Raw genomic sequence first — 27,955 nt, 5'->3', positions numbered from 1 at the left:
TTAAGATAGCAGTAATTAAAAATGGTCTAGAAAAGTTAGTAATAGGTAGACATACCACATTTATCTTACTAAAATTCTCTTATTTCTTTAAAGGCTTGTCCCATTTTTTTTCATTCTGAACCTGAGAAATCATGCTAATTAAGGGCATAGTCTACCCAAACCACACTGTAGGATAAATCTTTTTTTTTTTTTTTTTTTTTGAGACTGAGTCTCGCTCTGTCACTCAGGCTGTAGTGCAATGGTGTGATCTCAGCTCACTGCAGCCTCCGCCTCCCAGGTTCAAGCAATTCTCCTGCCTCAGTCTCCTGAGCAGCTGGGGTTACAGGCATCTGCCACCACACCTGGCTAATTTTTGTATTTTTAGTAGAGACAGGGTTTCACCATGTTGGCCAGTAGCTAGGGTTACAGGCATCTGCCACCACACCTGGCTAATTTTTGTATTTTTAGTAGAGACAGGGTTTCACCATGTTGGCCAGTAGCTAGGGTTACAGGCATCTGCCACCACACCTGGCTAATTTTTGTACTTTTAGTAGAGACACAGTTTCACCATGTTGGCCAGTAGCTAGGGTTACAGGCACCTGCCAACACACCTGGCTAATTTTTGTACTTTTAGTAGAGACAGGGTTTCACCATGTTGGCCAGGCTGGTCGTGAACTCCTGACCTCAAGTGATCCACCATGTAGGCCTCCCAAAGTGCTGGGATTACAGGCATGATTCACCATGCCCAGCCACTGTAGGATAAGTCTAATGAGGAACTAGACTTATTTTCTATGTAACATATACCCGGTTGCCAGGGATAGATCCTCCCTAAAGGTAGCTCAAATAAGAGTGAATTGGCGGAGGGTGGTGGAAGGGTTACTTTAAGGATACATGGAGGCCAGTGAGAAAGGACCTTATAAGGCATCCAAGATTAGGAATACCAGTAGAGCTGGGCCTCTTAGAAACAGCAGCCCTGTGACTAGCAGGTGTCTTCAGTCTCTCTCAAGGACTCCGTGGATACCTTGGTGGCATTGCTATTGCTTTCTGTGTATGCTTGTGATCCTAACTGGCCTGTTCTTAACTTTTACTCTGTCTGCTCCGCCTCATACCCTCTGTATCCTCACTCTTTCAGCTTGTGTGTCACTTTTTCCTGTTCTTCCTCAGCTGCCCAATGTATGCCTCATTCCAACTGCATTGCCTGCTCCTGGCTGCCTGGCTAACTCTGCACCTCTCAGTTCAGATTCCCAAGAGAAAGAAAACTTGGCTATCGTATGGTGGCATTTATTAATACCTTCTGAGTGTCCAGGACTTTTGAGGAAATCTTAAGAATTAAAAAAATGCATATATGATACAGTACGTACCCTAGATGAGTTAGGGGCCCACTTGTGGTCTTGGTCACTAGAGTGTACTCAGGGCAGCAGATCACCTGCAAAGGTGTGGGCCAGCCAGCTTCCATAGAAAGTTCCTCACAAAAAGAACAGTTCCTTAGAAGAACCTGGACACACACAAGGTATTGAATGAGTACTGATTGCTTTTTGACAATAAAATAGGTTCATTATATCTGTATTACAAGGTCGTAAGAAAAATATATACTTTACACATTTATCATGTAATATTTGATATGTACATATAACATACGCAAATTGTAAAGCACAGTGGGGAAGTGAATACCAGGGAGCTCCTCCCTAATTTAAGAAGCAAAACTTTACCAGTCTGTGCTCTTTCCCTACCCACTCCTCTGCCTCCTCGACACAGTTCCAGGAGGAACTATTATGGGTTTTGTGTTCATCATTTCCTTCCTTTTTAAAAAGTAGTTTCAGCGTATATGTTACATATCAATCTCAGCAATGTCGCTCTTAGTATTGCATAGTTCTGAGTTTTATAAATATGGTATCATTCTGTACGTAGTCTCTGCAGCTTGCTTTTTCACTCAATATTACATATCAAACATCTCTGGTATTTTGTCTAACCATAGTTAGTTATCTTTATGATTTTTTCCAAGTTTTTTTGCTGTTTAGACAATGAACATTCCTGTACCTCTCGATACATATGTGCAACAGTTGTTAACATTTTGCTATATCTGCTTCATTTCTCCCTCTTTTTTTCCCCTCTGAACCATTTCAAGGAAAATTATAGATATATTATTTACCCTTAAATACTTTGGCACAAATCTCTCAACAATACAGATGTGCATTCATGAAATAAACTCGGTTTGGTTATGACTCATTATTTTTTATTCCCCTCTGGATTCCATTTGCTAATATTTTACGATTTTTGCATCTATGTTCGTGAATGATACTGGCTTATAATTTTCTTCTCTCATACTGTTCTTATTTTGTTTTTTTATTAGTGATATACTGGTTTACTAAATTAGTTAGGTTAATGTTCCTTTTTTAGTTTTTTAGAGAAGTTTATATAAGAGTGGTATGATCTTTCCTTGGTCATTTGGTAAAACTTGCCTGTAAAACAATTTTGGCGTAGCATTTTCTTTGTGAGAAGATTTTTAGTAACCAATTTAGTTTTGGTAACAGCTTTAGGACTTTTTGATTTTTATAAGTTATTTACCTAGGTTTTAATATATCTTGTAGTCATAATATTTTCTTTTTCATTCTTCATATCATTTTTATGCCTTGTGTCTTTTTAAAAAAAAAACTTTTGGCTTTGTTGGCCCCCTCTATTATAACTTCTGTATTTGATTTTATTAATTTTTGCTCTTTACTTTCTTTTTTTTTTGCTCTTTGCTTTCTTTGATTTATTGTCTTTCTTCTAACTTCTTAAGTTGGACATATTAGCTTATTGCTAATATTTCTTTCTTTCTTTCTTTTTTTTTTTTTGAGATGGAGTCTTGCTCTGTTGCCCAGGCTGGAGTGCAGTGGCACAATCTTGGCTCACTGCAACCTCCGCCTCCTGGGTTCCAGCGATTCTCCTCCCTCAGCCTCCCAAGTAGCTGGGATTGCAGGAGCGTGCTACCACGCCTAGCTCATTTTTGTATTTTTTAGTAGAGATGGGGTTTCACCGTATTGGCCAGGCTGGTCTCAAACTCCTGACCTCGTGATCTGCCTGCCTCAGCCTCCCAAAGTGCTGGGATTACAGGTGTGAGCCACCGCGCCCGGCCTAATCTTTCTTTTTTTTGAGATGGAGTCTTGCTCGGTTGCCCAGGCTAGAGTGCAGTGGCATGATCTCAGCTCACTGCAACCTCTGCCTCCCTGTCAGGCAATTCTCCTGCCTCAGCCTCCCCAGTAGCTAGGATTACTGGCAATGGCCATACGCCTGGCTAATTTTTGTATTTTTAGTAGAGACGGGGTTTCATCATGCTGGCCAGGCTGGTCTCGAACTCCTGACTTTAGGTGATCTACCCACTCGGCCTCCCAAAGTGCTGGGATTACAGGCATGAGCCACCGTGCCTGGACAGCTTTCTTATTTTCTAATGTAAGCTTTTAAATTTCAAGCAAAGCACTGCTTTTAGTGTATCTTATAGGTTTAATTTGAAGGATTTTAGTTTTGTTCACTTCTAAGTATTTTTATATTTTTCTATTATGGTTTTTCTTTTGTCCATGTATTATTTAGAAGTGTTTGTTAATGTCCAAATATGTCAGAATTTATTTTTCTTTTTTGTTTTTTTTTCTTCTTGTTTTAACTGGTTTCTGACTCTTGCCTCCTGGTCAGAAAGAATTCTAAGTGAAACTAACTCTGAAATTTATTGAAACTTGTATTTGTTCCCTAAAAAATAATAACATATTTGATGGCTTAAAACTACAAAACTGTATTGTCTCAGTTCTGAAAGTAGTATCACTGGGCTGACATCACAGTGTCAGCAGGGCCACCTTCCCTCCATAGGCTCTTAGGGAGAATCCATTCCTTAATCTGATGGCTGCCAGCATCCTTTGGTTTGTGGCCCCATCATTCCAATCTCTGCCTCCTCAGTCACATTACCTTCTCCTCCTATGCCCCTCTCTTTTAAGAATATATGTGATTGCATTTAGGGCACACTAGGATCCAGGATAACCTCCCCATCTTAAGATCCTTAATCACGTCTATTAATACCTTTGCTTTCCTTTTTTCTTTTACTTTTTGGCACAGAGGGTGCATTCACAAGTTCCAGGGATTAGGACATATATACCTTTTGGGAGCCACTTTTCAGCCTGTCACAATGGTCAAGTTATAAATTTTTCTATCTGTGCTTGGGCAGAATATATATTCTCTAATTGTTGGGTGAGGGTTGGTTCTATCTTGCCCCTATCTCCTCTCACTTAATTTTTTAAAAATATCATCAGTTTGGAGCCAGGCATGGTGGTGTGTAACTGTAATCCCAGCTACTCAGGAGGCTGAGGCAGGAGGATCACTTGAGCCTAGAAGTTCAAGACCAACCTGAGCAACATAGTGTGACCCAATCTCAAAAAAATAAAAACAAAAACCCAGTTCTTTAATAAAAAAAGACATATACATTCTTAGCACTATAAGTAAGAATTTATATGATATTAGTAATTTATTTATCTTTATTTTTTGATCCTTAACTTAGAGTCATCAAATAACATACTTGGGCTGTAATCATAGCAGGTTTATAAATTTAGACACATTCTTCCTGTGTCCCATGATATGGACCCTTCATTTGTTTGTTCATTCCTTTATTCCTTCCTTCATTCATTCAGCATTTATTCAGCAGCATTTATATTAACCGTGTGCCAGGCGTGTTGTAGAAGCTTGGGCCCAAAAATGGATAAGACACAGTGTATGTACTCACTGAGCTCACATATTAGTGTAAGTAGGCAGATATTTTTTAAATGATAAGTAATGTATCATTTAAAGTATATCAAGTCGTGATATACTTTGAAAAATAAAAACATAAAGAGGACAGAGATGACAGGTGAGGCAGGGGGTGGGGTAGTGAGAGAATGAGTGGGCCGTTTGTAGACTGGATGGTCAAGGAAGACCTTTGACATCTAAATGGAAACCTGAGTGAAGTAAGAGTGCAAGCTGTACAATTAATTTGGGAAAAGAGAGTTCCAGGCCAAGAGAACCATGAGGCTCCAAGGTCATACTGCCCCTGGTATATGGGAACCGAAAGTAGAGGGAGCAATAGGGAAAAGTTTAGGAGATGAAATTGGAGAGGAGGCCAGAAGGTAGGTCCTGCTGGGCCCTGTGGTAAGGACTTTGAACCTCAAATAAAAAGCCAAGAAGGTATAATGTTAAACCATAGATCTGTGAAGGCATTTTTATAAGGAACTAAAGTAACAGTCTAACTCTAAGAACATTAAACATAATTCGGGAGCATATATAGAGTATGTACTTCTATCCTAAGTTAATATTTTACTGTGTTTCTTCTCTGTATATAGATTTATGTGGTCCAGGGCATATATGGCTATCATCATTATATGCAGGATCGCATAGATGACAATGGCTGGGGCTGTGCTTATCGATCTCTGCAGACTATCTGCTCTTGGTTCAAACATCAGGGATACACAGAGAGGTCCATTCCAACACACAGAGAAATTCAGCAGGTACAGAACATACCGTTTTAATTTATAATCAACTGTATGTTTCATTAGCCCTTAATATACCATTGATAATTTTTGTTACCTCATGGTGCAGACTTATTTCTGTTTTGAAGAAAAAAATATTCTTGTACTGGTAATCAGGGAAAATGCCCTAAACATCGTTTTTAATAGCTGTCTTGTGTATGGATGTTTTATATTTTTAAATACATCAAGGCTCTAGTCGATGCCGGGGACAAACCAGCAACATTTGTTGGATCGCGGCAATGGATTGGATCTATTGAGGTGCAGCTGGTACTAAACCAATTGATCGGTATAACGTCAAAAATCCTGTTTGTCAGGTAAGCACACTTTAAGAAATTAGATAAATCATTTCAAAGTGACAGTCTGTCATTTTAATTAAAATAATAGAAAAAATGGTATCTTCCCTTATTTCTTTTTACTCCTTTTCCTTCTTCCTTATTACTCATTGCTTTATAAATCTCATTTTTTAATCTTAATTTTTTTTCATTTTTTTTTTGGAAGGCTCTGATTTTATGAATAAACTTTGTGATGTAATGTATACTTGTATTATTTAGGCCTAATTTTAGCCTACAAGAGGAAAACTTAAAAATATATTAACGTTGAGTAAACTCATAAAAATTATATTAGCAGTTTCTTTATGCTCCAATCTTTTAAAAAGTCTTAAAAGGCAAAACTCAAATGTTGAACTATGACTGACCTTTTTGTTTACCTCCTGCTCTTTTTCTTCCTAAAATGTTAATAATCTAGTAATGTGTTCAAATAATGTATTCATTTTGTCTTTTCCAATGATCTTAACCATAATTCTAATATTAAAATGAGAAAATATAAATTAATTATTTTCTATGACCATAACTAGCTGACTCCTGATTGTATGAGCTTATGTTTTAAAATACATTTTCTAGCCAGGCGCAGTGGCTCACGCCTGTAATCGTAGCACTTTGGGAGGCCGAGGTGGGTGGATCCCCTGAGGTCAGGAGTTTGAGACCAGCCTGGCCAGCAGAGCAAAACCCTGTCTCTACTAAAAATACAAAAAAAATTAGCTGGGTATGGTGGTGCATGCCTGTAATCCCAGCTACTTGGGAGGCTGAGGCAGGAGAATCGCTTGAACCCAGGAGGCGGAGGTTGCAGTGAGCCAAGATCATGCCACTGCACTCCAGCACAGGCAACAAAGCGAGACTCCCTTTCAAAAAAAAAAAAAACAAAAAAAAAAACAGAAAAATACATTTTCTAAAAAAGAAAAAAAAAAGAAAAGCCAAAAAACAAATAAAATACATTTTCTATTGTTAATTACAGTAACATTGTCCTCATTGTATAATTCTATCTTTTATGTGTTAAAGATGTAATTTTATCCTTTCCCCAGTGGTTATGGAAATCAGTGGTAAAAAAATGACAGACTGGCTGGGCACAGTGGCTCATGCCTGTAATCCCAGCACTTTGGGAGGCCAAGGTGGGTGGATCACCTGAGGTTGGCAGTTTGACACCAGCCTGGCCAACATGGTGAAACCCTGTCTCTACTAAAAATACAAAAATGAGCCGGGCATGGTGGCGCACGTCTGTAATCCCAGCTACTCAGGAGGCTGAGGAAGGAGAATCGCTTGAACCTGAGAGGCGGAGGTTGCAGTGAGCTGAGATCGCGCCACTCCACTCCAGCCTGGGCAACAGAGCGAGCCTCCATCTCAAAAAATAATAATAATAAAAAACAATGACAGACTTAAGTAGTGAAGAACTATTTTTAAAAGTTATAGTTTTGGTACATTAAAACATACGTTCCTCATTAAGCAAGAGCTAAGGTTTAGCACCACCGGGCACCTTCCCCCAAAAAATACCTCCCTTCATTATCCCATCTATCTTTCTCTTTTCAAAAGTAAAAATTCTGAGATTCCCTAAAAATAGTATGTTGCACTTGAAAACATTTTGCAGTTTTCACATTGATTTCACAGACATGTATTTTAGGCCTAGACTCTCCTCTGTTATGTAGACAGGTCAGTGTTTTGGGTCCCAATTTAAAGATGAGGAAATACAGACTAAGAAGTCTACCAGCAAGAAGGCAAGAACCCAGGACTTAACACTCATTCTTCTGATTAATCCATCCATAAGAACTCCCTGAGCACCAAGGTGATGTTTTAACTTCATGTTAAAAACCCAGGCCTCCTTTATACAGTTCAAGAAGCAGAAAATCAAGGTCTTTTAGCCTCTTATCTAGCACACTTGGTGGCCTTAAGTATTTTGAGTTTATGTTGCTTTAAATTGCACAGTTTAATTGCTCTCAGTTCCCTAACACTTAATTTTTTTACATTTATATATTTTTTCAGTAACACCCGAAAAAACAAGAAAGTAGGAAACATTGTCTCCTAGCTCATTATTTGACCGTAGTGTTGGAAGTAGTTCATCTGATAGAAAATGGTTTCTTTCTAGCCAAGGTTCAGAAATTGCCTCTCAAGGACGGGAACTGGCTAATCATTTCCAAAGTGAAGGAACTCCAGTTATGATCGGTAAGCTGTTTCAGACATTGTTTTTGGTAGAGTGAGTAGTATGTAAAACTTATCGTTGATATAAATATTTAATGTTGCATAAAATCAGTCATTTAAAAAATTTTGAAATTAACTTTTACACCATATGTATGGATCTCTGGATATTGAAAAAAATTTCTAAGGTGGCTTAAAGGTTACAAAAAAGATTATAATAACCAGAAGAAGTAAAGGCTGAGAAATGGTAGCTATGTTCAAACATTTAAAGAGCTGAGAACAGTATTAAAAAGAGGAAACGGTCACTCAGCTGAGCTTCGTAAGTCATGACTCTGTCATAACTGGGCTGGCTTTGTGAGATTTTGCAATTACTTACCTCTGTGGATTTTATTTGTAAAATAAGAAGATTGGATTAGCTGATCTAAAGATGCTTAATTCTTTGAAGAACAAGACCTGTTCTGTGATGACAGAAGGCAAGCTGAGACTAGTGTGTAAGAAATGGAGGTAGAAGCTGGGCGTAGTGGCTCACACCTGTAATCCTAGCACTTCGGGAGGCCGAGGCAGGAGGATAGCTTGCATCCAGGAATTCAAGACCAGCATGGGCCAGACCGCATCTCTACCAAAAAAAAAAAAAAAAATACACAAATTAGCTGGCATGGTAATGTGAGCCTGTAGTGCCAGCTATTCAGGAGACTGAGGTGGGAGGATTGCTTGAGCCCAGGAGGCTGCAGTGAGCCAAGAGATCCACTGCTCTCCAGCCTGGGTTACAAAAGTGAGACACTGTCTCAAAAGAAAAAAAAAAAAAAAAAGAGAAATGGAGGTAGGCTGATGTCAGCAAAATATCAGAAAGAACTTAATGAGTAGGCCGGGCCCAGTAGCTCACGCCTGACTCCTGATTGTATGAGCTTATGTTTTAAAATACATTTTCTAGCCAGGCACAGTGGCTCATGCCTGTAATCCAGCACTTTGGGAGGCTGAGGCGGGCGGATCACTTGAGGCCAAGAGTTCGAGACCAGCCTGGCCAACATGGCAAAACACTGTCTCTACTAAAAATACAAAATTTAGCTGGGTGTGGTGGCACACACCTGTAATCCCAACTACTTGGGATGCTGAAACAGGAGAATCGCTTGAGCTGGGAGGTGGAGGTTGCAGTGAGCCGGGATTGCCCACTGTACTCCAGCCTGGGTAGCAGAGCAAGACTCTGTCTCAAAAAAAAAAAAAAAGACTGGGCGCAGTGGCTCACGCCTGTAATCCCAGCACTTTGGGAGGCCAAGGTGGGTCGATCACGAGGTCAGGAGATCGAGACCATCCTGGCTAACAGTGAAACCCCGTCTCTACTAAAAAAAAATACAAAAAATTCGCTGGGTGTGCTGGTGTGCGCCTGTAGTCTCAGCTACTCAGGAGGCTGAGGCAGGAGAATTGCTTGAACCTGGAAGGCAGAGGTTGCAGTGAGCAGAGGTCACGCTATCGCACTCCAGCCTGGGTGACATGAGACTCTAGCTCAAAAAAAAAAAAAAAAAAACAAAAAACTTAATGAGTGGAGTGCTATATCACTGGAGGTACTCAGAGGCAGCAGGACCATCTGCTGAGAGAGGCACTACAGCAGACTGTTACTCTGTTGGGAGGAGTTTATGGCCCTTTCTAAATCCATTTTAGGTAATTATATGGATGTGAATGTAGAATATAAATTGTATGTGATTATAGATATGATTGTATCTTTTGTGTTAAAGATGTAATTTTATCCTTTCAGAGTATATCTGACATTGTGTCTTTTATAGTGTAGGGTAGTCCATTTTAATGCTATTTTAGATCAGTTAATAAGCAAAGTAATGTTTTTTTTTTTTTTTTTGAGGGTCTTGCTGTGTCGCCCAGGCTGGAGTGCGGTGGCATGATCTCGGCTCAGTGCAAGCTCCGTCTCCCAGGTTCATGCCATTCTCCTGCCTCAGCAGGAGCTGGGACTACAGGCGCCTGCCACCAAGCCCAGCTATTTTTTTTGTATTTTTTTTAGTAGAGACAGGGTTTCACTGCATTAGCCAGGATGGTCTCCATCTCCTGACCTCGTGGATCCACCCACCTCCCAAAGTGCTGGGATTCCAGGTGTGAGCCACCACGCCCGGCGGCCGTAATCTGTCTTTTTAAATTGAATAGGCATTTGACATTTGTTTATGCCTTCATTCTTATTTCCTGTTTTTTCTTCTATAGGGGGAGGAGTTTTGGCCCACACAATACTAGGAGTTGCATGGAATGAGATTACAGGGCAGATAAAGTTTCTGATTCTAGATCCACATTATACCGGTGCTGAAGACCTGCAAGTTATTTTGGAAAAGGTAAGTATCCATTTAACACAAATTGAGACAAAAGGCAAAGAAGCTAGAAATGAAGGATCACAAACTGGCTGGTAACAGAAAGACAATAAGCTGAGGGCAGAGATCTCCCTGTGTGGAGGCCTTCTGAGGCTGTTGTAAGTAGCCGTCTCCGTATAGGGAATGTGCAAGAACAAAGCACATTGCAAAAGACAAAATTTAGGTTTATAGAAACTTTCTCAGCTATTAAAATTAATAATAGGACACACACTCATAAATATATTCCTTTGGAGATTTTAGAGCTTTCATAAACAAATATATCAAAGTTTATCAATGTCTTAAAATAGATGAGCAGAATATATAAACTTTTAAAATTTTAGAATTAACCAAAAGATAGCTAAGCAGTGTGCTAGACATTATGGAGGCTTGACTAATTTTAATTCCTTTACATATAACCTAATCTCATTCTATAAAGGGTTTGAAGTTGATACATATTTAAGAGTATTCTTACTTACAATAGCAGATAAAGGAGGTAAAAATTTGTTAATTCATAGGCAACTAATTCTCACATATGAAAACTCAGTACCAAGTCTTTAGGAGAAATTATTGTAAAACATAATTAACTTGAATTTTAAGTAGCATTTATATTCGCTGCCAAATACATTGAAATTGCAGAGAATACATAACAACCTTTTAAACTATAAACTAAAGATAAAATGTTGTAATATGTTAAAGAGTTTTAAGCCAGGCGTGGTGGCTCACACCTGTAATCCCAGCACTTTGGGAGGCTGAGGTGGGCGGATCACCTGAGATCAGGAATTCGAGACCAGCCTGGCCAACATGGTGAAACCCCATCTCTACTAAAAATGCAAAAATTAGCCAGGTGTGGTGGTGGGCGCCTATAATCTTGGCTATATGGGAGGCTGAGGCAGGGGAATCACTTGAACCCGGGAGGCAGAGGTTGCAGTGAGCTGAGATGGCGCCATTGCACCCCAGCCTGGGCAACAGCAGTGAAATTCCAGCTCAAAAAAAAGTTTTTAATGTGTGTAGTCCAACTCTGTTATATCCTCAGTTTACTAAAGTCTTTTGTTTATGATAAGGGTATAAACACTAATAGGCTAGAAATGTGTTGTTACAGTTTTAAGTGTTTTTCCTTTTCTCTTTCACAGCATTTGGAATTTGAAGTCTATAAAAGGTTTTTTGACTGGTGCATGTATCTTACTGAATATAGTAGCAATATTCTTGTTCTGTAGCAAGGTGTTCATTCCGTTCAGTATTTATTAAAGTACCTAACAAGTGCCAGGCACTGTCCTAAGCACTAGTATTTCACGAGGTTTTTCGGGAGCTAAAACCTTTAGGGTAGGACAGAGAAGGAGAGTGCAAAAAGGACTCTCGAGAAAAAAAAAATGGTATCTCAGGTGCTTCTACGAGGCTGGTGCTGTGGCGGCCCCTGCCCTGTAGAAACAGTGAAAGCCGCACTGCAGGTAGATCAGTGCGTCCAGAGCTAGGCGAAGAGGTGAGGCTGGAAGGACACACCAAGCTGAGTCAGAAAGGGTGGTCTTTGTGAACCAGGCATTTAGATTTTTTCTTAAAGGCAGGGAGAAGCCTTAATTATTTTCATCATCAAATTTCTCTTTTCTGGTTGACTCAAGGGGCTCTGCACTACATGGCATTATCTAGATAAGGTTTCTGAACAATTAGAGTAAGGGATTGTCCCTGATTTCTTTCTCTGAGAATTGCAATCTCCATCTTTGCTAGTTCTATTTCTATAGAACTTTTCAACAGCAGCAACCTCCTTGCTCTATTTGTATACACAAGAAACTGTGCAGCCAAGGTCCTGCCATTAAAACTATCGATTCACTTGACTCCAGGAACCCAGGAGGCCAGAGGAGAGTTCCATCTCTGCCTGACCTCTTTGCCTTCTTGTGGTGCTTTCCTGTTTGAAGTTCCCATGCTGGTCATCTCACAGGAAAGAAGCATGTCCTATGCACTATGTCCCTATGCAATCCCATTCTGACACCCTCTCTACCCATTTCTCCTTTAAAAAATCTGGATCTGGTTACCTGGACAAGGCCTTCATGTGTAAAAGGATCAAAAAAAGGTTAAAACAGAATGAGCCTTTTTTCTCTGTCTGTTAAGAGAACAGATTTTAGGACATTAAATTAATAGAGAAAGTTTTGCTGAAAAAATGAGATGATTAATAGAATCCTGGTTACCTAGGGAGAGTGGGGGATTACCTAGGACTGGTAGAGGATTTTTTACTTTTATCTTGTTTTTTGACAATGTGTATCTTATTAGGAGGGAGTCAGACCGCTGGTTGTCACTCACTTCATGGTATTTTCAGAGTCTCAGCCTCCTTGCAAGGATTTCTCAAAGCATTTAAGAATCATATAATACAGACCAGTTATTGGCTTTTCTTTCAAGTTTTCTTCTTTAATAAAATAACTCAGTGGCCCTAGGAGAAATCTGAGAAATTTTCATACTCTAAATGAGATTTTGCTTGAAAGTAATTTTCTCTGCTGGCAAAAAGGATTAATACTGACATGAAACATGGGAAGTAGAATTGAGTAACACCTGGAATTTGAAAATGAAAGGGCACAGAGTGCCAGGCAGGGGGCAAGCTGAGGTTTCTCACTACAGTACTTCAATCCTAAGATGCCACTGAATGGTCTCTTACAGTCCTTTATGGACTATTAAGAAAAACAGACTGCTAGTTCAATTGTCACATGCTATCAGTTGCAAGTGGTAAAACTATACATCTCAGAATCAGTAAAGTGTGGTATCTGGAATAACAGTTACAAGTAAATTTTTTTTAATGATTTTTATGATGAATTACATACATAGAATTAAAAGTTCAAAAACCTACCTTAAAGGGTAAGATACGTTACTTTTCTATGCTAGTAGGAATTCAAATCCTTGAATGATAAAGCCATTTAGAGTCTTATTCCAAGGTCCTGCTGACAGAGCCTGATGTCACGATCTCCATGACATAATCTTGTAACTTTGTAAAAGGCTTTCCTTTCCCGTCTTCTCTATCCAGGGCTGGTGCGGATGGAAGGGCCCAGATTTTTGGAACAAGGATGCATACTATAACTTATGTCTTCCTCAGCGACCAAATATGATTTAAAATATCTTGGAGTCAAAGACTGCAGTAGAGTGGTATTATAAATTTGTGAATAAAGAATCAGTTTAAGTTTTCACATTAAATCCTGGTTCTAGTTTGACGATTTAAATTATGACCTTTTTCAAAGGTTGTAAATACTGCACGGAGAATGTATTTTTTAGACATTCCTTTAATAACTTAAAAGACAAAGCATACACAACCAGCATATTATAGGCATGTAAATACATGTGTTCTTAAATGGATCTTCACTTGGAAGAAAGTTTTTCCTCCTTCTCAGAAGGAGTTTAGACACAACATATGGTAAAGCCAAAAGCAGGAGCTTATAGATCTGCATGAAATGAAGGCGTTCTTCAGACTTCTTCATAACCCACGTGACATCTGTTTTTAAAAAAACGTTAACATTAAAAACTTTTTTTTAAAAAGAGTTTTATCCCCAAACTTCCACCATGCAGTCCCATTTTTGGTCTCTAGACTCTGGTAAGTATAACCAGTATTAAAATGTTAATGAGAATGAAACAATACTACTAGAAATACGAGTGTCAGTATTAAATGGAATAATAAATGCTATGCAAACGAGATCACTGCGGGAGGAAAAAAGCAGCAGCTCTGAGTTACTTACCAGCACTTCTTTTTCCCACTGGTATTTTCTACACTTCCAAGACTCCGTTTCTGTCTGAGCACAGCAACACAATCATTCCTGTCAGGGTGTTCACTTGCTTTTATTGTCTGCATACATTTAATTGTTGTAAGAAACTTGGCACAGTCTGGAAATCCACATGACCAAGCGAGATCTTCAGCTGTTTGCCCGTTCTTATTACATAAACTGAAAACAGGATAAAAACGGAGTGAAATGAAACATTGAACTTAAGTCTTTTTTTTATATCTTACAAGGGAATTTTGGGCTCATACAAATGTTGGTTGCAGAACAGAAGAGGTAAAGGATGCACAAGGAAATTGCATGTTTGGTCACTATTGTATCCTCAGCAACTAACAGAATCCAGCATAGAGCGGGCATTCCAGTTCTGAATGAATGTTAGAATTATCTGATGTTTAATACAGTGTATGAGTACCCAAAGGTAGTCAATGGGAACTATAGAATGGGTTTTCCTGAACCGAAACTGAAGTAGAATACAGTCATAATGAACAAAATTGCACCTCTGATTGCTCAGGATCTGACTTTTTACTTACTGGAACTGAGTATTATTCGATAGCACCAACAACCTAAGTTAACATTTAAATGATTAACACTAAATTATCAATTAGGCAAGCATTATTTTTAAAAGCACATGTAACTAAGCTTCAGGAGTCTGATTAGTTTAATCCAAGAAAACATAAAATGTGAAGCCACTGTTTTCATACTCACTCAATTTGGGCATCACTGGCTACAAGCAGGCTTAGGCACTCCAGGCTTCCAACTTTTGCTGCCTTGTGTAGTGGAGCTTCTCCTAAAACATCCTTAAGGTAAGACAGTGCATTTTAGAGTCTCCCAAAAACACTTTTTGTGGAAGTTGATGAGTGACATTTAATATTAGCTATTTAAGGAAGCTAGTTAGAACTGCATTGTACTGGACAGGGAATTTTTTTTTTTTTTTTTTTTTTTTTGGCAGAGAACACAAACTTTTCGTGGGTTTATTTTGTTAATATTCATTCTCAGTTCCGGTTTTGGGTTTGTTTTCAGAAATAAGTCTTAGTCACTTTTAAGACTAAGAAGTCATGTGTTTTTGATACATATAAACCTGCATCAACATCTATTCTAATTAAAAACACTACTGATAATCGTTTGCAAGTGCAACATTTCAGGAATGCATAATTAAGTAACTAGTGGACTATTATTATAACTTAAGCATTCTAGCATATGCTCTGAAATGATCATTCCTTTATTTAGATCTTCTAGATACTTTTAGTGATTACATTAGGGATAGCCAACTCCATGGGCTAATTTGAAACATAGAAATGTACTATGCTTGCATATTCATTTCAGTATGGAACCTTCTAAAAATCTCCTTTGGACTTAATTTTTAAATTCAAGCTTTTTATTTTTGTTTTTTTCCTCGGTAAGCTGCAAAAGCTTTTTATTTTTGATTAGTTCTTTTAGTTTGCTTTTTCATACCGTTTTCATTAATAAAAACGTGTGGCTGGGCGCGGTGGCTCACACCTGTAATCCCACCACTTTGGAAGGCCGAGGCAGGCGGATCACCTAAGGTCAGGAGTTCGAGACCAGCCTGGCCAACATGGTGAAACCCTGTCTCTACTAAAAATACACAAATTAGTCGGGCACGGTGGCGCGTGCCTGTAATCCCACCTACTAGGGAGGCTGAGGCAGGAGAATCTCTTGAACCCAAGAAGCAGAGGTTGCAGTGAGCCGAGATCGCGCCATTGCACTCCAGTCTGGGCGACAAAAGCAAAACTCCGTCTCAAATAAATAAAAACGTGTAGCCATATGCACATACATTAAAATGTAAGCAAATAAAAAGAGTTCTTCCAGAAAAGTTTACAATTTAAAATTCACCATGCTTTAATATTCAGTGGAAGATGCAAACTACAGTAAGAAAATTCTTTAGGAAATTAGAATGCTTGTGGACATAGCTCCTAAGTATTTCAATTGCTGCAGGGAGACTTTTGGTAATGTAGCAATTCTTTTGAAATAAACTAGATCTGTGCTGTTCAATATGATAGTCAACAGCCACTTAAGGCTAGAGTATTTTAAATGTGGCTAGTCTGATTTGAGATACGCTGTCACACCAGATTGTGAAGACACAGAATAAAAGGAAATGTAAAATAATCAGCAATTGCTTTGATTACATATTGAACTGATAACATTTTGGACAAATTGGGTCAAATACTAAAATTTCATGTTTCGTTTATTAATGTGGCTACTTAAAAACTTGAAATTTCTCATGTCCTCACATCAAGACTGGAAAAAAACTCTTAAATTACATCTGTGTCTTGCATTATATTTCTGTTGGACATCGCTGCTATAGACATGTTTTTAACAGCTGAAACAACTCTTGGCGTCTGAGAAATGTTTGTGTCTGGGTTGGAGGGGACGGCTGTACACAGCAACAGTTACCTAGTTACCTGCTGGTTGAGGTCAGCGCCCGTTTGCAGCTGCCAGAGAAGAAAGCAAGCAAGGCCGCTTCCTGCGGCTAAGTGGGCAGGTGACTGCTTGCAGGGATCCGGGGGTGCGTTGACCGAGGCCCCTGTCTCCAGCAAATGCTTCAGACCATCCACCTGCAGGAAGAGAACAGATCCAGCACCCTTCCCACCTTTGTCCAGTCCCGCGCCCCTCCGGGCTGGAAACCTCCCCGCCCTTCACAACCAGCTCTGACCAGGCAGCGCCCAGTGGTCCGTCCCCGCATTAACGAGAAGACGAATCTAGAAGCTTGAGCCTGCAGGACAAAAGCTCGGGCTCTGTGAGCCCGAATCTCACCTCGGGGTTGCAATCCAGCAACAGCATTTCCCGTCTAAGGCAGATGACAAGAGTCCTTGGAAGTGCAGAGCGGTGAGACACTCGCCGCACCCCGACAGGTAAGAATGCGCAGGCCGGCCCTAGCACGGGAGAATTTAAAGACCGCTGGGACTTCCGGGCCGGCCCTCGGCAGCCGCGCCCCAGCTCCGGTTACGCCCGAGCAGCCTAATCCTCAACGACCTGGACCCCGTCCAGCCCACGCCACGGCCGCACGTACACAAACACTGGCACGTGGAGCCCGGCGCCGGGGGCAGGAGGAGGGGGCGGGCGCGCGAGGCCATCCGCCGATTGGCCAGCTGTGGATGCGTCAGGCCCTCCCACCTCGGGGCGGGGCCCACGGCGGCCCCACGGAGCCTCAGCGCGCGTGCGCAGGGTAAGTCAGTGGGTGTGAGAGGACTGGAGTAGAAGCGGGTGGGGCTCCGCGGCCGCCATGAGGCGCGCTGAGTTTGACACGTCTCCCGGTAGTGCGCCCGCCCTTTAATCCTTACGGAGAAGCGGGAGTTTCGGCTGCAGGTTTTGGCTCTGCCGGCGCGCACGTAACCAGGAAACCGGGAGCCACACGCAGCTCCCCGTCGACGCCGCCTTCAGAAGCCGCTGTGCACTGCGCTGCTGCCGCCTCGGCGCCGGGGAACGCAAGTTCCTTTACCTCGCGCGCAGTCGCCCGCCTCCCAAGCCGGGAGGTGAAGGCAGGGACGGCGAGCGCGAACTCGAGGGGATGGCTGTCCCGAGTGGCAACGGCCGAGCCCGGCCCGCGCAGGGACCCTTGTGGAGGGGCCCTCGGGGAGAGGCCGCAGTACGCTGGGGTCGTCACGCTGGTCCACGCCGGGCTCTCCTCCCGGGAGAGCGGAGCCGGCCGCGTGCGATTCGGACCCGCGGGGCTGGTGAAGCCGCTGTCCGGCCCCGCGGGTGCTGTCGGGCCTGCGTCACTGCTTTTTGTAGAACATGACCTGACTTCCGATGGCAGCTACTGACGTCAGAGCTGCTCCCTAGACTCTCCCTAAGCGTCTTTCCAGAAGGATCTGCTTAGAAACCAAAGCTCCAGCCGAGTGTTTCTTTTCCCCTACATTTTTAGTGATTCTTTTCTGTTGATGCCTTTGAAAGCTCGGAGAAATAAATACGTTTATTGTTGTGCTGTTAGAAGACAAGCTCATGCTTGTCCTCTAAAGATAAGTGGTCTTTTCATTCTACTTTTTGTTTTGTAGTAAAAGCCATAAAATTTGCAATCGCAAGTTTATGTTGTTAGTTACCCAAGGGGTAGTTTTAAGCATTTTTATTCATATGAATATTTGAACATAAATGTGTGTTCAAATATATAGAATCGTTCTTATATTCCACATTTTTAATATTTAAACTATTCACAATATCTTTTAATGATGTTTAAAGAACGGCAGTGTAGAGATACTGTTGTCAGATTTGTGAGGTGAGCACACGTTGATATTGCCAATTTTGCTTTTGTTTATCAATTCAATAAGCACTGCTTTTTAAAACACATGTGTTGAAGCTTCAGGTTTGCACAGAAGTTCATTTTCAGGAATTCCTAACTAATAAAGGGTATCAGACACGTTCTTAGAGTTTTGAACATAAATACTGCAGTTAGCATATGTAGTGGGATATTTGTGTGGTGAAAGTGCCTCCATATTTCATATCTTTTCTTTGAAACAAGATTCTGTTCAGTATGCATTAAGTGGTAGTTATTTTTTAACTTCCTGTTACATACGTAAATTTCATAAGGAAAGGAAATTTGGGGAGTCGTTACAGCTTTTCTCCCTTTAATCACAGCGTACCTGTCCATTGCTCACATTGTTTTCAGAAAAAAAAGTTGTATCTCAGCTGGATATCTGACTTATCTTTAGTAATGGGCCTAGAAACTATAAACTGAACAAAGCTTATAATGCACAAAAACAGGATAAGTACATTTGGGGGACAATATCTTACTGGCAAGTAACTGGTGTTTCACCAGGCGTGTAGCAGGTGGGATCAATTTTCTAAAACGGAAGATGATCTAAGATGCATATTTTATAGGCGTTCTCCTAAGCAGTGCTAATTCTACATGTTTTAATTGCTGGTAGATGTGTTTCCAGAACGAGGATGCCATTTACAGCGAGTGTTAAAAAAAACGTTGGATGATGAGTAAGTGAGCGAATAGATGAGAGATGTGTGGGCTGAATCTTGAGTGGTAAGAGTTTGCTAAGGAGTCCAGGAAGGGAAGAGTATTTCTAAGAAGTGTAAAATATCTTCCAGTATTGAGAGCACTATATGTAGTTCAGTCTGGGGGCAGTGTGTGATACACATGCAGCTGTGATGTGAAATAGAGAAAGGCCGACAAATGAGAAAGTATTAACCACTAACGTCTATTCCAGTTTATTATATTACAAATTGACATTAATTGAGCACTTGTGCCTCAAGACTAACGCTCATAGGTATTATCTGCATTTTACAGAAGAGGAAATTGAGGCTTAGGGAGGTCCATTAACTTGTCATGTAATTATTAGGAGGTAAATCAGCAATTTGAAGTCAGTTTGACTCCAGAGCCCACATTCTTATATCTATGTGTTTTAAATAATTTTGGTCACCTCTGGTCAATTCAGGCTACTAAGATTGGTTTCTTTAATGCAAACCAAAGGCCTTTTTTTTTTTTTTTTTTTTTTTTTTTAAACTCTGAAACACAATCTCGCTGTCTTGCCCAGATTGGAATGCAGTGGCGTGATCTCAGCTCACTGCAACCTCCGTCTTCCCGGGTTCAAGTGATTCTCGTGCGTCAGCCACCCAAGTAGCTGGGCTTACAGCTATACGCCACCACACCCAGCTAATTTTTGTATTTTCAGTAGAGATGGGGTTTCACCGTGTTGCCCAGGCGGTCTCAAACGCCTGACCTCCAGTGATCCACCTGCCTTGGCCTTCCAAAATGTTGGGATTACAGGCATGAGCCACCATGCCTGGCCGCAAAAGAGTCTTCAGAGAAAATTATTGTAATCCATAGAAAAAACAACTGTTTTATTTAATAATGACTGTCAGTGTAGCCTTGTTCCTGGAATTGAATCTCCCGCAATACTAAACCTAGTACTTCTTATTCAAGTAATTACTCTTGAGGGCCAGGCGCGGTGGTGGCTCACGTCTGTAATCCCAGCACTTTGGGAGGCTGAGGCAGGCCGATCGCCTGAGGTCAGCAGTTTGAGACCAGCATGGCCAACATGGTGAAACCCCGTCTCTACTAAAAATAGAAAAATTGGCCGGGCGTGGTGGCGTGCGCCTGTAGTCCCAGCTACTCCGGAGGCTGAGGCAGGAGAATCGCCTGAACCTGAGAGGCGGAGGTTGCAGTGAGCCGAGATCGCGCCACTGCACTCCAGCCTGGGTGACAAGAGCAAGACTCCGTCTCAAAAAATAAAAAAGAAAAGAAAAGAAAAAGTAATTACTCTTGCATCAGTGAATTGTGCCAGGTGAAAATTATTAAAAGTAGTTGGTGGAACCGATAAGCTAATTTTATCTATTTCCTGCTTGCTGTGGTTTTCCTGTTTCTTATTGACCAAGAAAACACTGGAAAGCATTACCAAAAGGCACAGTATTGAAAGGAGGAGTAATTGAGAATACCTACTCATTCCTACTTTAAAACATTAATTGGATTGTATACGTTTAGTAATGCCATAGAAAACTTCAGCTCTAAAGCAAGTGAAATAATGTAAAACTAAAAATCTCACCAGATGCAGTGGCTCACGCCTGTAATCCCAACACTTTGGGAGGCTGAGGCAGGCAGATCACTTGTGGCCAGGAGTTCGAGATCAGCCTGGCCAACATGGCGGAACCGTCTCTACTAAAAATACAAAAATTAGCCAGGTGTGTGGTGCGTGCCTGTGATGCCAGCTACTTGAGAGGCTGAGGTGGGAGAATCACTTGAACCCAGGAAGCAGAGGTTGCATTGAGCCGAGATCGTGCCACTGCACTCCAGCCTGGGTGACAGAGTGAGGCCTCATCTCCAAAAATACTGAAAACTAAAAATCCCAGTAGCTGGCCTGGTTTCACATGTATTTTTTAAATCCCTTGAGAATATCATAACGCCAAAGCATTGAAGTCAAACGCATCAAGCATTTCTGAATATTTCACCATGTTGGTCAGGCTGGTCTTGAACTCCTGACCTCAAATGATCCACCCGCCTCGGCCTCTCAAAGTACTGGGTGGCGTGAGCCACCCTGCCTGGCCTCAATTAAATATTATGTAACTGATGAGATATGAGTGAGTCATGAGACATGAGTGAGACATGAGAGCTTGTTTTTAAGAAAATGAATGCTTTCAAAATCAAGTCACTACGAAAACTTGTTTTGAAGTAGATGAGAATATTAAGTCAACTGTAAAATATGGGGGAAAGAATTCTGTGCTTGGATTGTTTATGGGCATTTTAAAATTTAAACTCCATTTTAAAGAAACCTAATCTGGAATTCTTATGGCCATAGTTTATGCAAGAAAACTCTAAATTCTCACGGTTGAACACTAGTTAAATCACTTCTGGCCCTAAATGAGAAGATTGGGAAATAACTTTTTTTTACACATTTTGGGTATAAAGTGCACATGGTATTTTTGAACACTCTTTTATTAATCTCCCCTGTCACTCTTGTTTGACCACCTGCCACTCCCAAGAATGCCAGGTCAGAGGGCTCCAAATGTGTTCACTGTGCAGTGTTCCTTTCACTTAAAGAAGATAAGGACTGCAGATGAACAGATACGAAGGTTGTCAGACATTTGTATTACCAACTGCACCTGCATAAAATTGGATAACTAAAAATGATTTACTGGATGATTTGAGACACTCAAAAGTTTGAAACTCAGTTGTTTTTTTTTTAATGAAGGTCATTTAAAGTGCCTGGAAAATGTAGAATACTAGATATATACTCTGAATAGAACTTAGCATCATATATTACATTGTTATTCACTTGTTTTAATTATTTTAGGCTGGGCATGGTGGCTCACGCCTGTAATCCCAGCACTTTGGGAGGCTGAGGTGGGTGGATCACGAGGTCAGGAGTTCAAGACCAGTCTCGCCAACATAGTGAAACCCCGTCTCTATTAAAAAATACAAAAAAATTAGCCGGGTGTGGTGGTGTGTGCCTGCAATCCCAGCTACTTGGGAGGCTGAGGTGGGAGAATCACGTGAACCTGGGAGGCGGAGGTTGCAGTGAACCAAGATTGCGCCATTGCACTCCAGCCTGGGCAACAGTGTGAGACTCTGTCTCAAAATAAATAAATAAATAAAATAAAATAAAATAAAAATAAATAAATAAAAAAGGCCAGGCGCAGTGGCTCACGTCTATAATCCCAGCACTTTGGGAGGCCAAGGTGGGGCGGATCACAAGGTCAGGAGATCGAGACCATCCTGGCCAACATGGTGAAACCCTGTCTCTACTAAAAATACAAAAATTAGCTGGGTGTGGTGGCTGGCACTTGTAATCCCAGCTACTTGGGAGGCTGAGGCAGGAGAATTGCTTGAATCCAGGAGGCGGAGGTTGCAGTGAGCCGAGATCGCACCACTGCACTCCAGCCTGGCGACAGAGCAAGACTCTGTCTCAAAAAAAAATAATTATTATTATTATTTTATTAGTAAGATTAGCATTTTATACTTTTTCTTAGGAACAAAGATTAATTTGAGTAGGATGTTAACACATTTTGAGAAATTTGAGTTACTGTAAGGAAATGTTTGTTGTGCGACCTATTTTCTTCAGTTAAACAATGTAGAGACAGAAGATGAATACACAGCATACCTTCAGAAACAGCATGTACATATATAATTGAAATATTATTTTTCTGTATAATTTATCATTTGAAACATTTTCTTTCAACTGCTGTGAGAACACTATCAGGTAGAAGAAGAAAAAGCTTAAGGTTTATTCTTACCGAACCTGTGTTTACTAGAAGTCCTAGATAGATAGATAGGTAGGTAGGTAGATAGCCTAGGTAGGCCTGATAGGTAGGCAGGCTAGGTAGGTTAGGCAGGGTAGGTAGGTAGGTAGGTAGGTAGGTAGATGATTGATAGGTAGGTAGGCAGATAGGTAGATAGATAGTAAAAGGAAAAGGAAATCTGGGAGCCCAAGATCTTGAGTTAGTAGGTAGGCAGAAATAAGATCCCCGGACATGGCTATATCAAAGGTTTAATTAATATTGGGAATAAGGATGAGATGTTGCTTGTACAGCAGACTTGATGGCCTTGTCCCTCAGGAAACCAGCCTAACACGTTCTCATCAGATCAGAAGACCACTGCGCTGCTCTCACCTCAGACTTCATCTCCTACCATGTGGGATGTGAGAAGCCACCTCCCTAATTTCTGAGTCCGAATCTCTGCCTTACACACCATGGAACTCCTCCATCATCTGGGTTTCTAGCTGTGCCACAGGCCTGAAAATATTAGCTTAGGTTTAAATTCAGTGAACTTAAGGGGCAGTCTACACACCACAGGGGCATCCCCTAAGGCCGGCCTGTCCTCGGCCTACTGCGTCGCTTTTCCTGTCGAGGGCCCGTCACACAGCATTTCCACTTCCACGGGACAGTGGGGAAAAGGAGTTAGAGAGGGAGGAATCATATCCAGAGGCCTTCATTCCACCCCTGCCTCAGAACCCAAGTTGGGAGAGAGCTTTCAAGGCATGGAGACGTGGGAGAAGGCCCGGGGCTGGGGGCTGGCTTCTCTAGCTCTGGTGTGAAGACGCTGCCCACCTCTGCAAGAACCCATTATCCAGCGGGGTGGGGACCTTGTGGGGAATATGGAGCTGCTGTAGGCAAGGACAGATGGCCTTATGGCTGTCCATCTGTGGCCAATGGCAGCACATTTGTAACCTCGCCACAATATTATTACAGAAAATTTGAGAAATAAGAGAAACATGCAGGCCCACAGTCTCTTACTTGCAATTCAAAAAGACATGAGTGTCTGAAACACAGTATGTTTATAATTCCTAAGGCAGCAAGATCATCTTAGCTGCACACGCCTGAGACTGTATTTAGTGTTTATTCCATTTTGTGTGAACAGTGTTACGTTTCACTGCAGAAATACCACTATGGCGAAAGGGTGCAATTCTAGACCATGCCCAGGCGGTTCTGCAGTAGGGTGTACATGTGTTATATGTTATTTGTACATTGTGTGGCATTTCCAAAATCCAAACACGTCTTAATTCTAAAACATTTCTGTTCCCAAGGTTTCGGATACGGCCTTATATACCTGCACATAATCCACAGTTCACACGGTGGTTTTTTGTTGGTTTGAGACTGAGTCTCGCTCTGTCACCCAGGCTGCAGTGCGGGGGCGCAATCTCGGCTCACTGCAGTCTCTGCCCCTCGTCTCATGCCTCAGGCTCCCGAGTAGCTGGGGTGACAGGCACCCACCACTAGCCCAGCTAATTTTTGTATTTTTAGTAGACACGGGGTTTCACCATGTTGGCCAGGCTGGTCTCGAACTCCTAACCTCAGGTGATCCGCCCACCTTGGCCTCCCAAAGTGCTGGGATTACAGGCATGAGCCACTGCACCCTGCCAACACAATGGTTTTGATGTGTTTACACATAGGGTCTTTTCTCCCCTTGCTTCTTTACTTTTATATAATAGTAAACATCATGTACGTACATGTCTCCACGGCATCCACTTGACTCTATCCTCAGCTCAGTGGCCTTCGTAGTGCTGGTGCCTCAGCTTGTCACCACTAGCTAGTCCTTTCAGTAAGTCCAAAGCAACTACGTTTCTACTGACCCCTCCGTTTACAAGAGTCCCAGGCACTGCTGGAGGGTGTAGTCTCTAAGGTCCAGGGGTCACGTTGGGGTGTACCTGTCTCCTATAGCCAAAAGTTGGGGCCAGGACTGGTGAGGATGCAGCTCATGCAAAGACTAAAACACCATCAGGCAGCTTTTCCAAAGCACAGAAATGGCTGGAATCCACCTGCCCCGTGCCCTCAAGAGCACTGAGGTAGGCTGGAGCCCAGCCTTTTCTCTTGTCCTCTCTGCCCACCACTTTCTGGGCCTCTGACTGATGCCTGGATTTTTAAAATTAGTATTTAAAATGTTAATAGTTTTTTGCATATAGGTCATAGACACTTATCTGAGGTTATTCCCACATAGTTTATATTTTTGTGTTATTACGAATGAGCATTCCTTGCCCAGTGTACTTTCTCACTGGCTATGAAAGATATGCTTTTCATTTTTGTTCATTTATTTCATACCCTGCCACTCTCCTAAGCTAATCATATCAGGCAGCCTTTAAGCTGATCCCTTTGGATTCCCAGAGATCCAATCATCATGTACAAGAAAGATAATTATGCTTCTTTTTAAAATATATCTTGCTTGTTTTGTGTTTTATTTTTTGTCCAGAACTTCTCAAATGTGACTGCATAATAATGGTGATACCACGACTCTTTGTTTTGTTTTTCATTTCAGTTAGACTACTGCATTTTCCTCTCTGAATATAACTTCTCTCTGTCTTGCTCTAAATTGAAATCTGTATCTTCCCTGAGAAAGACACAACTTCCCCTGAAGATAAGGCTGCAGACACCTTGAGCTTGACGGTATGATGATATTTCTTTATTTCCCCGCCGCCCCCCCCCCTCCCCCCGCCCCGAGACAGAGTCTTGCTCTGTCACCCAGGCTGGAGTGCAGTGGCACGATCTCAGCTCACTGCAACCTACACCTCCCGGGTTTGAGCAATTCTCCTGCCTCAGCCTCCCGAGTAGCTGGGATTACAGGCGCCTACTACCGCGCCCAGCTAATTTTTGTATTGTTAGTAGAGACGGAGTTTCACCTTGTTGGCCAGGCTGGTCCTGAACTCCTGACCTCCTGATCTGCCTGCCTTAGCCTCACAAAGTGCTGGGATTACAGGCATGAGCCACCGCGCCTGGCCTGGGATGATGTTACTATACATTCAGTTTGTCCAAGGACATGGGGAGGTGGGGCGACAAGCAACGTTAATGGGGCTGCAAGTGAATATTTTATAAAAGATTTATCTGGTTTTTCTGTTCAGTGTGGCTCTCATACTCTAGGACAGAGGTCGATTTAAATTTTGGTTGTGACAGATTTTTTTCAATTCTCTTTGCGACCCTGATTTTGTCAATTCTTTTTATGATTTATGTCACACTTGGATAGTGATGAGCAATGATCACATACTTTAAGGAATTCTACTCATGTATTTTACTAGCTGATCTCCGGGAGTGTATTTATAACTGTAACAGTATCGGCTCCAGAGAGGACCCAGCAGCTGGAACTGCCAACAAGGTTTCCCCATTGGGAACAGAACAAATAGACGTGTGGGCCCACACAAACGGCGGGAAGATTTTGAACGTATCAGTGTTTCTTAGCCTGTTTTATTTGATCACAGAATACATGGTAAATCAGAGAAAAATAAAATCAAAAGCTACTGGACTCTCATCCCGTGCTTGCCACGCTTATCTGGTCATAAAACACATCCTGTCTTTCCCCGCACTTTTCCTCTCTTCAGGGCCTGATGGTGTAAATCTGCCACACCCAAAAGGAAGGGGGTGGGAAAAAAGCACTTTTGTTTTAAACACACAAATGGACCTAGCTGGAAGGGGCGGCGGGGGATGGGGGGCGGGGAGGGGGATGCAGGGCGGAGTGGGAAGAGCAGAAAGCTACTGCCTGAATCAGTGTTGTCTTTTGAGATCTCAGTAAGTTATTCTCTTCTAATTTTTCATCGTATATGTGTAGATGGTGTTTCCAATTACTATATGAACACTATGGGGTTTTTAAAAAACTGCTATTAGGCAATAGTAATGAAAGGAAAAATAACAATAAACACGGGTTTGAGGGTTTGCCGGGGAGGCTTATTTATCTCTGTTTTCTTGGGCACTAGGAACATTATCTAGTATGAAAGGAACTTCAGTGTTGAACCTCAATTTTAAAAGAACTTTAAATACAGCTATTCATTATTTCATTTCAACATTGGATTAGGCCAACTATTAAGTGTCAAAAGAGCCAGTCAGAAGCATCAGCAAATGTAATTAATTTTAAAAACCCAGAAACTTTAAACACTTGGCCCATTGAAAGTTAAATGGAATGTCTAGGCTCCTATTTATATGACATAGTCTAGGGTGGTGTTTTAGTCTGTTCCTCCTTCTATAACAAAATTCCTTAGTTGGGTAATTTATAAACAATCGAAATTGATTTCTCATAGTTCTGGAGGTTGGGAAGTCCAAAATCAAGGCACTGGCAGATTCAGTGTCTGGTGAGAGCTCACTGTCTGCTTTCAGGACAGTGCCTTGTTGTGTCCTCACATGGCAGAAGACAGAATGGCAAAAGAGTGAGCTCTCTCCATCTAACCCTTTCCTAAGGGCACAAATCCCATCCTTAAGAGCAGAACCCTCCCGTCACTCCCCAGGGCTCCACCTCTTAATACCATCACCTTAGGGGGTTAAGCTTCAACATGTGAACTTTGGAGGGACACACACTCTAAGCATAGCAGGTACTGTGTCAGGACTAGGACTCAGCATATAGTTGTACTCATGGGCAACAGTTATTACAGCAAAGGAATACACAACAAGATTAGCAACAACAACAAAGGCACAGGTGGAATCTGAAGAAACCCACGCCCAGGCTTATGTTCTCTCCCTTCCATGAGGAAACACACGGCACATATGCCTGTCTCCAGTAGTGAAGAATGCAGGGACATGGGCACAGTGTTTGTCCCAAAGGAAGCCCGGAGGGATGTTTTTGTTGGGGGCAAGTCATGTAGGCATCCTCTGCCTAGCAGCGACCAAAATGACAGAATTCCACAAGGAAAGCAGATAGTCACCACAAATCACATTGTTTATGCAACAGTTTAAACACAGCAAAACCAGTCTTACCAGTTAGGGGATGGAAGTGCCAAGTTCCTGATGTCAGCCAAATGCCAGCCTTGCCAGCATGCCCTTGTAAAGATGGCAGCCTCGGGCCTGCCGTGGTAACTGTTTTCTGCATAGGCACACAACCCACAAACAACACTAACATACTTAAGACACATTTTGCAGCAGCAGTGTGTTTTTGGAGATGGGGTCTCACTCTGTCACCCAGGTTGGAGTGCAATGGCACAGTCATAGCTCATTGCAGCCTCGAACTCCAGGGCTCAAGGGATCTTCCCCCCTCAGCCTCCTGA

The 27,955-nt window shown here is 41.8% G+C and overlaps 3 protein-coding genes across 11 annotated transcripts in view; 2 read left to right on the top strand and 1 right to left on the bottom strand.

The window, feature by feature from the left end:
• The window catches only part of UFSP2 (UFM1 specific peptidase 2), a 25,907-nt gene extending 12,437 nt beyond the window's left edge, over positions 1-13,470 (top strand). Inside the window, exons 8-12 of one of the 2 annotated variants that reach the window (XR_010156377.1) lie at positions 5,313-5,477; positions 5,688-5,812; positions 7,808-7,987; positions 10,163-10,287; positions 13,304-13,470. Coding sequence is in view for 1 of the 2 variants with exons in the window: in XM_517560.8 (XP_517560.3) it covers positions 5,313-5,477; positions 5,688-5,812; positions 7,911-7,987; positions 10,163-10,287; positions 13,304-13,390 (579 nt within the window). In the remaining variant the exon portion in view is untranslated. The remainder of the gene's footprint in view (positions 1-5,312; positions 5,478-5,687; positions 5,813-7,807; positions 7,988-10,162; positions 10,288-13,303) is intronic. The other variant, XM_517560.8, reaches the window with a different exon arrangement.
• ANKRD37 (ankyrin repeat domain 37) lies at positions 13,321-16,930 on the bottom strand. Of its 2 annotated transcripts, none has more exons than XM_009448654.5 (5): positions 16,818-16,930; positions 16,466-16,618; positions 14,751-14,842; positions 14,007-14,210; positions 13,321-13,409 (listed from the first exon to the last, which is right to left on the bottom strand). In XM_009448654.5, exons 1-5 carry the CDS (start codon positions 16,842-16,844, stop codon positions 13,403-13,405), a joined length of 483 nt encoding a protein of 160 aa, XP_009446929.1. In that variant the 5' UTR covers positions 16,845-16,930; the 3' UTR covers positions 13,321-13,402. The 2 variants fall into 2 exon arrangements, with proteins under 2 accessions (XP_009446929.1, XP_517559.3); XM_517559.7 differs by lacking the exon at positions 13,321-13,409 and adding an exon at positions 13,539-13,765.
• LRP2BP (LRP2 binding protein) overlaps positions 16,460-27,955 on the top strand; it is a 27,719-nt gene continuing 16,223 nt past the window's right edge. For 2 of the 7 annotated variants that reach the window (XM_054682685.1, XM_016951021.2), the window contains exon 1: positions 16,827-16,915. The gene's annotated coding sequence lies outside the window, so the exon portion shown is untranslated. 7 annotated transcript variants of the gene reach the window in all.

The sequence above is a fragment of the Pan troglodytes genome, chromosome 3 (genome assembly GCF_028858775.2).
Source record: "Pan troglodytes isolate AG18354 chromosome 3, NHGRI_mPanTro3-v2.0_pri, whole genome shotgun sequence".
Classification (NCBI taxonomy): Eukaryota; Metazoa; Chordata; class Mammalia; order Primates; family Hominidae; genus Pan; species Pan troglodytes.
Note: the sequence above shows the minus strand (reverse complement) of the source record. Positions and strands in the feature narration are given on the sequence as shown.